Source organism: Amaranthus tricolor, chromosome 3 (genome assembly GCF_026212465.1).
Source record: "Amaranthus tricolor cultivar Red isolate AtriRed21 chromosome 3, ASM2621246v1, whole genome shotgun sequence".
NCBI lineage: Eukaryota > Viridiplantae > Streptophyta > Magnoliopsida > Caryophyllales > Amaranthaceae > Amaranthus > Amaranthus tricolor.
The window spans coordinates 29,155,099-29,168,242 of NC_080049.1; the positions used below are offsets into that span (position 1 = coordinate 29,155,099).

General features: G+C 33.8%; 1 protein-coding gene across 2 annotated transcripts; it reads left to right on the plus strand.

Annotated features, from left to right (window-relative positions):
- The first annotated feature begins 118 nt into the window (after positions 1-118).
- On the plus strand, positions 119-10,584 carry LOC130807461 (14-3-3-like protein). Of its 2 annotated transcripts, none has more exons than XM_057672666.1 (5): positions 119-278; positions 821-1,315; positions 1,406-1,528; positions 9,984-10,100; positions 10,190-10,584. In XM_057672666.1, the coding sequence occupies exons 2-5, from the start codon at positions 830-832 to the stop codon at positions 10,244-10,246; spliced, it is 783 nt and encodes a 260-aa protein (XP_057528649.1). In that variant the 5' UTR covers positions 119-278; positions 821-829; the 3' UTR covers positions 10,247-10,584. The 2 variants fall into 2 exon arrangements, with proteins under 2 accessions (XP_057528649.1, XP_057528650.1); XM_057672667.1 differs by having other exon boundaries at positions 129-278; positions 790-1,315.
- Positions 10,585-13,144: the final 2,560 nt, after the last annotated feature.

Below are 13,144 nucleotides of genomic sequence, written 5' to 3' on the forward strand. Positions count from 1 at the left end.
ATTAATTTTGTAACTTTTGCAAGGTAGGAAAGGGCAAGCCAAAATGGCAACATCTTGAGAGGAAAGTCACATGTAGCACGTGCAACTAAGAGGGTTGACTGTACGTAGGGACGTGGTAGCCACCCCACCATTTAGGCGTTGATTCCTCTGGTTTTTGTGAGGCTCTCGCTTTGCCCATTTCCCATTTTCCCTTTCCCAATTTCTTTCTGTTGTGTCTCTCAGTTCCATTTTCCTACTTCCTGCCAAACACGCAGACTCTAAATCTAAACCCATTTCTGGTAATTCCTCTTCTCTATAACTACTTTGCTCATTGTTTTTGTTGGTGTTTTGTTTTTGTGGATCATATAGTATAGTAACCTGCTTGTTTCACTTATTCAAATGCTTTGGAATCATTAAAGGGTGCATTTTGTACTTGTCTATGTAGATCTTGTGATAATTTCTGATTTAAATGTTTATGGGTTTTTCAATTTTGTTAATTTTATGATTGTTTAATTGGTGGTCTTATGTATCCTTTGATGACCTTTGAGGGTTTTGCTTTAGCCAGATTGTCAGATTGATACATTTTGTGAAATTGCTGTATGTATACTTTCTTAGCCTTTCCCTGTTCCTAGATCCATACTGGGAAGTGGTAGTTATTGCCTTTTCTTTGTGGGTTTATGTATTTATGCTTTGAGGACCAAGAATTTTAGTGGTTTGTTTGTTTTTTCTTAAATGTATTGAGTAATTGATGATAGGTTGTTCTTAAATTTGATGATTCTATGTTTGATGATGGTGCTTTCTGTTATAAAGTACTATAAACCAAGTATTACCCTTTTTGAAGTGAGAAAAGATGTCACCAGCAGAAGGATCCCGGGATGAGAATGTTTACCTGGCTAAATTGGCCGAGCAGGCCGAAAGATATGAGGAAATGGTAGAGTTTATGGAGAAGGTTGCAAAGACAGTCGATGTTGAGGAGTTAACAGTGGAGGAGAGGAACCTTCTATCTGTGGCTTACAAGAATGTGATTGGAGCTAGGAGAGCTTCTTGGAGAATTATCTCTTCCATTGAACAAAAGGAAGAGACCCGTGGGAATGATGATCATGTAGCTATTATTAAGGAGTACCGAGGGAAAATTGAGGCCGAACTTAGCAAGATTTGTGATGGGATATTGAAACTTCTTGATTCACATCTTGTCCCATCAGCCACCGCTGCTGAGTCGAAGGTGTTCTATTTGAAGATGAAGGGTGACTACCACAGGTACTTGGCTGAATTTAAGGCTGGAGCCGAAAGAAAGGAAGCTGCTGAGCACACTTTGTTGGCTTATAAATCTGCTCAGGTGGGTCTATGAATTTGCCAATTGCTATTGTGTTATCTGCTAAGAGGTTTATGTCACATTAGAAAAAATATTTACTTGTGTTATTTGTAGGACATTGCGCTTGCTGAATTGCCTCCTACTCACCCAATAAGGTTGGGGCTTGCTCTTAATTTCTCTGTGTTCTACTATGAGATCTTGAATTCCCCAGACCGTGCTTGTGCTCTTGCTAAGCAGGTTCGTACATCTCAATCTTTTTTTTTTTACATTGCTTAATTCTTTTGTTTTTGCTTATGTCATGGAATAGATGCAAGATGTATTACCTTTTTGTTCGAGTGTGCCGATCATAATGGCTCATTAAATCATCTTTAATTTCTTAATTTTGTGAAGCTGCTTATGAGCTTTATATGACTAAGGGTCAATAGGAATGTGATCACCCACAATAGTAAGGTTAGTACATCCGAGTATCCGACACCCAAACTCCTTGGTGGGAGCCACTTAATAGCATAGCACTAGGGTAATGGAATGTTGATCATAATGCTTACGCTGATACCAAGTCGTCCTTGGACGCATCATCAACAAATTAGCATTGAATTGCTGCGGTGGTGTCGAACTAAATTATTTTATTAATAAAAAAGAATACTAAATGACTCCATGATAAATGTGAAGAGAAATTTTCAATCTTGTCTATGCAGTTTGAAGCGTATGAAAAAGGGGGAAATTTGGAATACCTTTTAAGGGAAATAGCTAACTTGTGAAATGTCCATAACTACCTGAACAATTATATGACACTTCTTGTAATCTTTTTATGATGAGCTACCTTAAAAATATTAAGACCGTGATGCTTCTCAGTATTCATATATAGGGTTTCAAAAATCTTGATAAGAGTAACTTTGTGCCCAATTGAGTTGCTGATTTTTTTTAGCAATTATTGTTAAATCTTTTGTTGTCTTTCAATACCGTGAACAATTGTAATTCATGAACAAACTACCTAGAAATTCTTCCGCATTTTTTTGAAGTAATAACTTAACATGAAATAATGGCTTTTTGTGAAGTCTCTTTATAGTCAAAGACTCAAAGCTTGCATAGGATCCGTTATTGCAACCTTTTGAGGAACCAGAGAGCTCCACCAGGGATTAATTTTAAATGAATCAAATCGTTGTATTCCTTGTTGATATAGATTGGTATGCCTCAAAACAAAACCAAGCTATAAGCACACGTAGTTTGCTGTTTTCGTTTAATGAATTTGATTTTGTGATTTTTGTGGTTTTATAACAAGGGAAAAATGAAATGTATGTGTTGATTTTTCAAACTGAAAATGGCTTGCCAAAGGTTGCTTCGATACAGATACACCACGAAACAAATCTAAGGGCTCCTAAGAACACATTCAAACTTTAGCCAAAAGAATGAAAAGCATAGGAACTTCAAATTACTTAAACTAATCCAAGTTAAAGTAAATTGCAAATAAGAACAAGGAAAATTGCTCAAAGGGTTGTGTTTTTTATTATGCAAGCTGAATGCCTTGATTACATGAACTACAAGCCTATTTATACTAAAAGGAAATCAGCCCAACAAAAATAAAAAATAAATATATAAAATAAAAAATTAGCAAAGTAAAATTCAGAATGCTGCTTGTTTCTTAACGGCTAGGGAAATCCACTTGCAAAGCACATCTTTCAATCTTCTATGGAAATAATTAGGCTATTTTGTAGTGGACAGCTATTATCTTTCAATCTTTCATAGGCTATATTCTAGGCTGATTTGTTTTTTGTAGAAAAAATCTTCATGTAATAATGAACCAAAATCAGATTTTTTTTGTGGCTGACTTTTCCAACGGTTGAATTCAGATTTTGGGACACAATTGCTTTAGCTTGATTTCTTGTATGATTTGCAAATATCTTCATATGTCCTTGGTTTATTTGCTGTCTCAAACAACTTGATTTTGCTAAATATTTTTTTAATCTTCCACTTGCTGAACCTTCATATTTATATTCTTCATATTTCCTTGGTTTATTTGCTTGATATTTTCAGCTGCTTGCTTGCGTTTCAATCGCATAATATTCGACCCATGAGCAAAATTAAATACTAAACTCAAATAAAAGAAAAGTACAACTCGACTAACTAAGCATGAGAAATGATTAAGCTTGATCCTAAACCTGGCTTTAATCATCTCGAAGAAAACAAAAGACCCAAATACTCGAAATGAAATAAACGACTTAAATAATAAAACGACCCAAAAAAAAGAAGACTTAGTTTATGACTACGAAATTAAAGGATTTCAGTTTTGGACCTTGAATTTGAGCGTCTTCCATTTGATGCATCATTATATTGATCTTGGCTAGCTCAGCAGAACTAGATGTAGGTGATCCTACATCATCCTCCCCTTCTTTGGAAAAGCTTGACCTCAAGCTTGGTAACATGTCCTCCTCATAAAATGTAATCAAATCTGCAACATTGAAAGTAGAAGACACACCATAGCTACTAGGTAGCTCTAGTTTGTAAGCATTGTCATTTACTTTTTCCAAAATTTCGAACGGTCCATCAATTCTAGCACTTAACTTTGATTTCCTTTGTGTGGGAAACCTATCCTTTCTCAAGTAAATCCATACTAAGTCGCCTTCTTTAAAAATCACTTCTTTTCTCTTTTGGTCCACTTTTTCTTTAACCTTATTATTCATTTTCTCAATCTTTTCCACAACTTGTTTATGGAACTTTTGGATCTCATTAGCTCTAGACTCGGCATCATGACTAAACTTCAAAGGTGTAGGAAAAGGCGTAAGATCTATAGGGGTTAAAGGATTAAGGCCATAAACTATAAAGAAAGGAGAAAACCCGGTTGTCTTGCTAGGAACTCGATTATAAGCAAATTCAGCATGTGGTAGCAATTGTTCCCATTGTTTAGGATTCTTAGTAATGAGGGCACGCAACAAGGTTCCTAAGGTCCTATTGGTCACTTCGGTTTGTCCATCAGTCTGGGGGTGGCTAGAATTACTAAAGTTAAGCTTGGTTCCCATCTTTTTCCACAAAGTAAGCCAAAAATGACTAAGAAACTTTGAATCTCTATCACTTACCATACTTCTTGCTATCCCATGTAGTCTTACTATTTCCTTAAAGTAAAGATTAGCAATGTTAACGGCATCATGTGTAGTATGACAAGCAATGAAGTGGGCCATCTTAGAGAACCTATCAACAACAACCATAATGGAATCCTTATTGTTAGAGGTTCTAGGAAGTCCGGTTATGAAGTCTAAGCTCACATCTTCCCATGGATTTTGTGGTGTAGGAAGAGGTTGGTAAAGACCTTGAGACGTTTTGTGGGCTTTGGCTTTTAGGCATTGCACACACCTCTTAATAATATGAATGACATCTTTAGCAAGTTTCGGCCAAAAGAAGGTCTCACTCACTAGAGCTATGGTCTTTTCTTCCCCAAAATGTCCTCCAAGTCCTCCCTCATGATATTCCTTAATTAAGGTCTCCCTAACACTATGTCTGGGCACACATAATTGATTACCTCGAAAGAGATATCCTTGAAAGAGGTAAAAAAGTCCTTGAGGTTTGTTATGACATTTTTCAAATATTTCTCCAAAATCAACATCATCAATATAACATTCTTTTAACAATTCCATCCCAACAACCTTAGTATTCAAAGTACTCAAAAGCAAGTATCTCCTAGATAAAGCATCAGCTCCGGTGTTTAATTTACCCGCTTTGTGTTTAATGGTGAAATGAAAGGTTTGTAGGAACTCGACCCACTTAGCATGTCTAGATTGAAGTTTGTGTTGGCTTTGAATGAATTTTAAGGCCTCATGGTCAGAATGTAACACAAATTCTTTTGCAATCAAATAATGTCTCCAATGTTCTAAACATCTAATAATAGCATAAAACTCTTTATCATAAGTAGAATACTTCCTTTTAGCATCATTGAGTTTTTCACTAAAGTAAGCAAGGGGTTTGTTGTTTTGAGTAAGAACACCTCCAATACCTACCCCAGATGTGTCACATTCTACTTCAAAGATATCCTCAAAATTAGGCAAAGCTAGAACAGGTGCGGTGGTAAGTTTGTCTTTGATGGTGTCAAAGGCTGCTTGTGCTTTGGAATTCCATTCTATGGTCTTATGTTTTGTGAGTTCGGTGATAGGGGCCATGATTGAACTAAAGTTTGGGACAAACCTCCTATAAAAAGAAGCTAAACCATGAAATGATCTAACTTGGTGAATGGTGGTAGGAACAGGCCAGTCTCTAATAGCTTCAACTTTCTTTTCATCCGCTTTTATCCCCTCAATTGACACAATAAACCCAAGAAACTTAACTGACTCCGAAAAGAATTGACATTTCTCCAAGTTACCATATAACTTCTCCTTAGCTAGCACACTAAACACTTGACGTAAATGATCAACATGTTCATCTTCACTTTGACTATACACCAAAATATCATCAAAATAAACCACTACAAAGTGACCTAAGAAAGGCTTCAGGGTTTGGTTCATAAGTCTCATAAAGGTAGAAGGTGCATTAGATAAACCAAAGGGCATAACTAACCATTCATAAAGTCCTTCCTTAGTCTTAAATGCGGTTTTCCACTCATCCCCCTCATGGATTCTAACTTGGTGATATCCACTCCTAAGGTCAATCTTAGAGAAAACTTTAGAACCATATAGATCATCTAACAAATCATTAAGTCTAGGTATGGGAAATCTATACTTGATGGTGATTCTATTAATGGCTCTACTGTCCACACACATCCTCATTTCTCCATTTTTCTTAGGCACAAGTAAGGTAGGGACGGCACAAGGACTTATGGACTCTCTAATCAATCCTTTAGCTAACAATTCATCAACTTGTCTCCTAATTTCTTCGGTCTCTTTAGGATTAGTTCTATAGGCTGGTTTGTTAGGTAATGTGGAACCGGGAATGAAATCAATCTTATGTTGTATGTCCCTTTTTGGTGGAAGTCCATTAGGTATCTCAATAGGAAAAACATGCGCAAATTCATCAAGTAAAGGCACAAGCAAAGGGTGATCATGCAAAACAGATTCGGTTTCATCATTTAGCAATAACAATTCTTTTCGTTCCACAAATTCATGTTGTTCACTTTTAAGTATAGGAATCAAAGAATGAAAATTTGTTAAAGTTGCTTGTAATTTAGAATAATGGCCAGGTGCATATGGAACTAACGTGATCTTTTTCTTATTTAAAACAAAAGTATGTGTATTTTTAAAGCCATCATGTATAACTTTTCTATCATATTGCCAAGGTCTTCCTAATAAAACATGACATGCATCCATAGGTATAACATCACATAAAAGACTCTCCTTATAACTATTGCCTATTGAAAACGATAGTAAAACTTGAGAGTTTACAGGAATACCTTTGTTTTGATTCAACCATTGAATCATGTATGGCTCGGGGTGTGGAGTGGTGGTGAGATTAAGCTTGTCCACCATAGTCTTTGAAGCGACATTAGTGCAACTTCCTCCATCAATGATAAGCGAACAGATCTTACCTTTAACCGTACATTTTGTGTGGAATATTGCTTCCCTTTGTTGGTTTGGATCTTTGGCTTTGACCCCACTGAGAGCTCTCCGCATGACCAGTAGTTCTCCTTCATCCGGATATATCATTTCCTCATCAAGTTCTTCATTGTCAACGAAATCCTCCACGTTTTCTTCTTGATAATCTTCAAACTCAACCAAGTTCACCATTTTTCGGTTTGGGCATTCGGAGGAAATATGTCCTAGGCCTTGACACTTAAAACATCTCCTAGGTGTGAATGAATTGGTGTTTGGTTTGGGTGTATTGGGCATGCTTAGGGGCTGCTTTGAGTTATTGTTTTGCAAAGCTTTTGAATCTTGTGAATGGGCTTTAGAATAGGAATGGGAAGTGTTCTTTTGGTAGGAATTGAAATTGGTCGTTCTTGCTGAAGTGAAACGTGAGGTTTCCTTCATTTTAGTTCTTTGTTGTTTATCCACTTTATGTGCAAGGTTAATTAAATCATCATGGCAAGCATAAGGTTGTAATTCAACAATGTTTCTGATTTTTGAATCTAAACCATTTAAAAATCTTACCAAAGTTTGATGATCATCCTCCTTAAGGTCGCACCTCATTATCATTGTCTCGAACTCTCGACCATACTCTTCTACACTCCTGCCATCTTGTTGTAGATGTTGAAGTTTGGTGAAATTCTCTTGCATGTAGTATGAAGGCAGAAACTTTTCCTTCATTTGCTTCTTCATCTTTTCCCATGATCTAATCTTGTCTTTCCCTTCTCTTTCTCGTTTTGCACATTTGCTAGCCCACCAAGTAGAAGCATATTTGCGCAATTTTAATGCTACTATCTTTACCTATCTTTTCTTCATCCGTATTCTTGTAATCAAATACTCTTTCAACGGTTCTTACCCATTCAAGGAACTCATCTCCATCTAATCTTCCTTCAAATTCTGGAATGTCGACTCTAAGATCATCTTCACGGCTTGTTTGCCTACTAACTTTAGGACTTTCAGACTCATAATCCCCACCTTCCCTTAAGGTGCGTTTTAGGTCTAGATACTCTTTAAGTTGGGTTTGTAGGTATTTAATGGTGGCATTTTGCTCTTCAACAATTCTGCTCAAATCACTTGTTTTTCCTTCACCACTTTGAGACATGGTGTTATGCTTTGTGAATGAACGAAATTAAGGCTCGGAGCGTAGCCTTGGCTCTGATACCAAGATGATATAGATTGGTATGCCTCAAAACAAAACCAAGCTATAAGCACACGTAGTTTGCTGTTTTCGTTTAATGAATTTGTTTTTGTGATTTTTGTGGTTTTATAACAAGGGAAAAATGAAATGTATGTGTTGATTTTTCAAACTGAAAATGGCTTGCCAAAGGTTGCTTCGATACAGATACACCACGAAACAAATCTAAGGGCTCCTAAGAACACATTCAAACTTTAGCCAAAAGAATGAAAAGCATAGGAACTTCAAATTACTTAAACTAATCCAAGTTAAAGTAAATTGCAAATAAGAACAAGGAAAATTGCTCAAAGGGTTGTGTTTTTTATTATGCAAGTTGAATGCCTTGATTACATGAACTACAAGCCTATTTATACTAAAAGGAAATCAGCCCAACAAAAATAAAAAATAAATATATAAAATAAAAAATTAGCAAAGTAAAATTCAGAATGCTGCTTGTTTCTTAACGGCTAGGGAAATCCACTTGCAAAGCACATCTTTCAATCTTCTATGGAAATAATTAGGCTATTTTGTAGTGGACTTTCAATCTTTCATAGGCTATATTCTAGGCTGATTTGTTTTTTGTAGAAAAAATCTTCATGTAATAATGAACCAAAATCAGATTTTTTTTGTGGCCGACTTTTCCAACGGTTGAATTCAGATTTTGGGACACAATTGCTTTAGCTTGATTTCTTGTATGATTTGCAAATATCTTCATATGTCCTTGGTTTATTTGCTGTCTCAAACAACTTGATTTTGCTAAATATTTTTTTAATCTTCCACTTGCTGAACCTTCATATTTATATTCTTCATATTTCCTTGGTTTATTTGCTTGATATTTTCAGCTGCTTGCTTGCGTTTCAATCGCGTAATATTCGACCCATGAGCAAAATTAAATACTAAACTCAAATAAAAGAAAAGTACAACTCGACTAACTAAGCATGAGAAATGATTAAGCTTGATCCTAAACCTGGCTTTAATCATCTCGAAGAAAACAAAAGACCCAAATACTCGAAATGAAATAAACGACTTAAATAATAAAACGACCCAAAAAAAAGAAGACTTAGTTTATGACTACGAAATTAAAGGATTTCAGTTTTGGACCTTGAATTTGAGCGTCTTCCATTTGATGCATCATTATATTGATCTTGGCTAGCTCAGCAGAACTAGATGTAGGTGATCCTACATCACTTGTCACGTTTTCCCCCGATGTACCTAGCTTGTGCTCTCTGTACCAGTGTTCTGTACAAGGTATCTGTTTGTCATCTTCTTCCTGCGCATTTAACCTACCTAGAAATTCGTCTGCATCTCCAATGATATTCCATTTTGCTGAGATGCTTTGTGCAACACGTCTTAACTTTGATAGGTTAAGTGGTTAAATAGGATGTTGTTGGTGATAATCATCAATATAACAGTGATAGCTTTTGCAATGGATGGATTGGTAGAGGGCATGCAATTTTTTTTGTAATGCTTTCCTTTTGATATTTCCAAATGTAGACTGTTGTTTGTTCCTGGTCTGGTTTTTATGCCTATTAAAATCTAGTTACTTTTTCATCTTCTTTTCTCCCATAATTGGTGACCAGCTCTTATTCCATCATAGTCAATTTTGAAGTCCTTTTTCTTAGTTTCCATTTTAGTTGATAAACGATTTATATCAATGGTTATTAGATGACTTTCGTTATAGGATGCCCTGTCCAATTCTGTATTACCCAGACGGACTTGACACATGTGGCCGCCTTACGTATCATTACGGACACAGAGTCGTTTGATGTGTCAGATCCTACCCTATGCAGTTGGCCATGAGCAGTAGCACTTATTCCCTTTATTGTTTGTTTGTTATTTCTTGTATGGTGTATACAATGTGAATATCCCGGAATTTCACTAGAATTATAACTTCCCTTCCTCACAACTCACAAGCTTGCTATTTGACCAAGCGTTTTTTCGAATTCATTTTTTTTAATGACCAAATATTGCACAATAGGCTTTTGATGAAGCCATTTCAGAGCTGGACACTCTCGGTGAGGAATCCTACAAAGATAGCACCTTGATTATGCAGCTCCTCCGTGACAACTTGACATTATGGACCTCTGACAATACGGTACTCTCTCGTACTTGTATGAAGAAATAACATGATTTTGAAGGGATTTTCGACAATTTTCTTACCCCAGTTTTTCTTGAGCGTAACAGGATGATGTTGATGAGATCAAGGAAGCCTCAAAAGATGAAGCAGCTCCTGGGCAGTAATGAAATATTCACCAAGTCGGAGGAATTAAATGAAATGTATTTATGTAACTTGTTATTTGTTGTGTTTTAGGCGTTTACTATACTTGGTTTGCTTGTTTGTCGTATGCAGCGTCAATGAGACGCTCAATATAAGTGACCGTTATTGTCTTCTTCGTCAAAGTCTTTGCATTTCAGGCTGTCGTCCTCGGATGCATCAACTAAAACCAATGTAGTAGTCAGTGATTGTTTGGATAAAGTTGTACTTCTCTCAACTGGAACTGGTATTCTTTCAGTTTATCAAGAAAATTCTTGTGTATTTTGGGTATCATTAAGAAAAAAGGTTAGACCTTTTGCTTGTATTTTCTGTTTCTGAAACTTACATTTGTTTTACTATTGAAAGGAATGCCTAATTGTTGGGCTCTTTACAGCAAAAGCATATCTCTCAGTCTCACCAAGCTTTCTCAAAAGGCATTTTATACTTGTAATAGGCTTAGGGAAAATTATAAAGACAATAACTAACACTGAATAAGGGTAGAAACGTCAAAATGATGAATTTAACGAAAATTGATAAGAATTTAACAGAAAATGCTATGGCAGTTAGATAAGGCATAAACTGAATGTTATCATGTAAAAGGATCTTACAGAAGTGTCATCACTGACATTTTATGAAAATTCAATACTATCACGTGAAATTTCCAAAAATATTAATTAAAAACTCATATACTTGCATAGTTGCATGATAAAGTATCCTTCCACTGTTTAGGATTTCGTTATTGTTGTTGTCACTGATTTAAACTTCATATGTCAAGAGTTAAGTCAATTTAATGTATGCTACCCCTTTTACAATTTGGATCTCATAATGCCGAATGGGGAAAAATTATAACAAGATGTTAGAGATGATAAGAAAATTAGATTGACAAATAAGATTTATAAGGGTATCGGGTTAATTACCATTTTTGAATTTCCTCTTTTATAAAAATAGTTGTAAAGAATTATTATGAATTGTGGCCCCTTGAATAATTCTAGTTTGATTTGTCCATGCACCCTCACCTTAAATTTTTTTAAGAATATATATAAAGATAACCTTATTTTTAAAAAGATATATGTAAATTTATTTATCATTAAAGATATAGGTAGATGAAAAGGCAAAAGTAATAAAATTTAGTAGAAAAATACTTGTTAGTAGAGATTTTGCATGGTTTGTAATTTATTGCCTAATACAGTTTCGCAAAGATTAAAGGATGATTGATTATGATTTTTGCAATAAAAAAACTTGTACTTTTAAATTTTATTGCCATTTGTATTTTCTTTTTATTGGTTGACACAAATTTGCCTTGATTGTTTTGTTGATTGATATTTACTGGATAAGACAAATTTACATAAATTGATTGATAATTGATAAGCACTTGTATTAATTAAAATCATATTATAATATACTAAATAACATAACAAATCACAAAATAACTTGCATAGAATCTTCAAAATATTTATATATAAAATAAACTACAATATAATTTGCATGAAGTCTTTTAGAATAATATTATTAGCATTTCAAAACACAAAAGCTTTGATTATCTTAAACAAAATTTTAATTTTGTATTATAATTAATTTTCAATTTTAATAGATGGCTGTCATATTTGTAGCTAATTATTGAGTGAGGCAAAATTGCATTTATTGGATAACAATTATTTATTGGTTGAGACAAATTTGCAAATATTGTTTTTCTAATTGGCATACTAAATAATCTTGAATTTGGAAAATTTATATTTACTGGGTAAGGATGATTTATTGGCTGGAATAAAGTTGCATTTAAAGAAAATTTATATTTACCTAGATGAAACAAATCACTAAATAAAATAAATCACAAATATTATTTGCATAGAATTTTTTAGATTAATTTCAACACTATTTCTATACTCTTCGGTTGTAATTATTTTAAACAGAATAATCTTCTGTATAAGTAATACATATTTCACCGTACTTTTATTGATTTCTATTTTAATAGCAGAAGAAATAAAAAGAATAGTGCATACATTAAAGAGAGAGCAATACTAGCACCAAGTACCAACAAATGAGATTATTGATAAAGTCAACAACCATATATTATCACTTTTACCTGGATAGGAGAGGACGTATTTGAGTTTGGATTCAATCAATTACATAAGTTACACTTTAAATTAAAAAATTAAACTTATGAGGTTAATATATATTTTCCCCGTTATTTTAAAAATCAAATTTTTTTATAGATGTTTACACTAGGAAGGATGTGCATTGCACGGGTTTTATACTAGTTACTAATATAATAATAGAAGCAAATTTAAGTGGCAACTATGAAATCCAATCGTCATTTTTATTTTTTTAAATATAACTATGATCACACATTTTTTTTATTTTTTATTTATAAATTGATTCCTACTTATTACATTTATATATTATTTCCTCCACATATTTTTATGGTATGTTGAACTAAAATTTAAGGCGTAAATATAATATAAATAAATAATATAATATGCGTTTTATTTTGTATTTTAATATTGTAATTATTTTATAAAAACTCTAATAATTGGTAAAAATTATAAATATACTTCAATTTAATTTACTTAATACTATCAAATAATTTATACATGAAATATATTTCTAAATCCAAAAAAATTTAAAATCCTAATCTTTAACTTCTAATCCATTGAGTATTATACAACTAGAAGTGTATATAAGTACAAATACATGTACTCAAATAAATAGAAGTATAAAAATAGTGTAGCGAGTATGATCGCACTAGGTCCTTAAAACAATCAATCAATGCAAACAAAAATAGAGTCAGGCTTTTTATTTATTTATTAATTATTATTATATTATTATTATTATTATTATTATTGCCGTCTGATATGGGAATTTAGCCTCCCAATAAACTCAGAAGA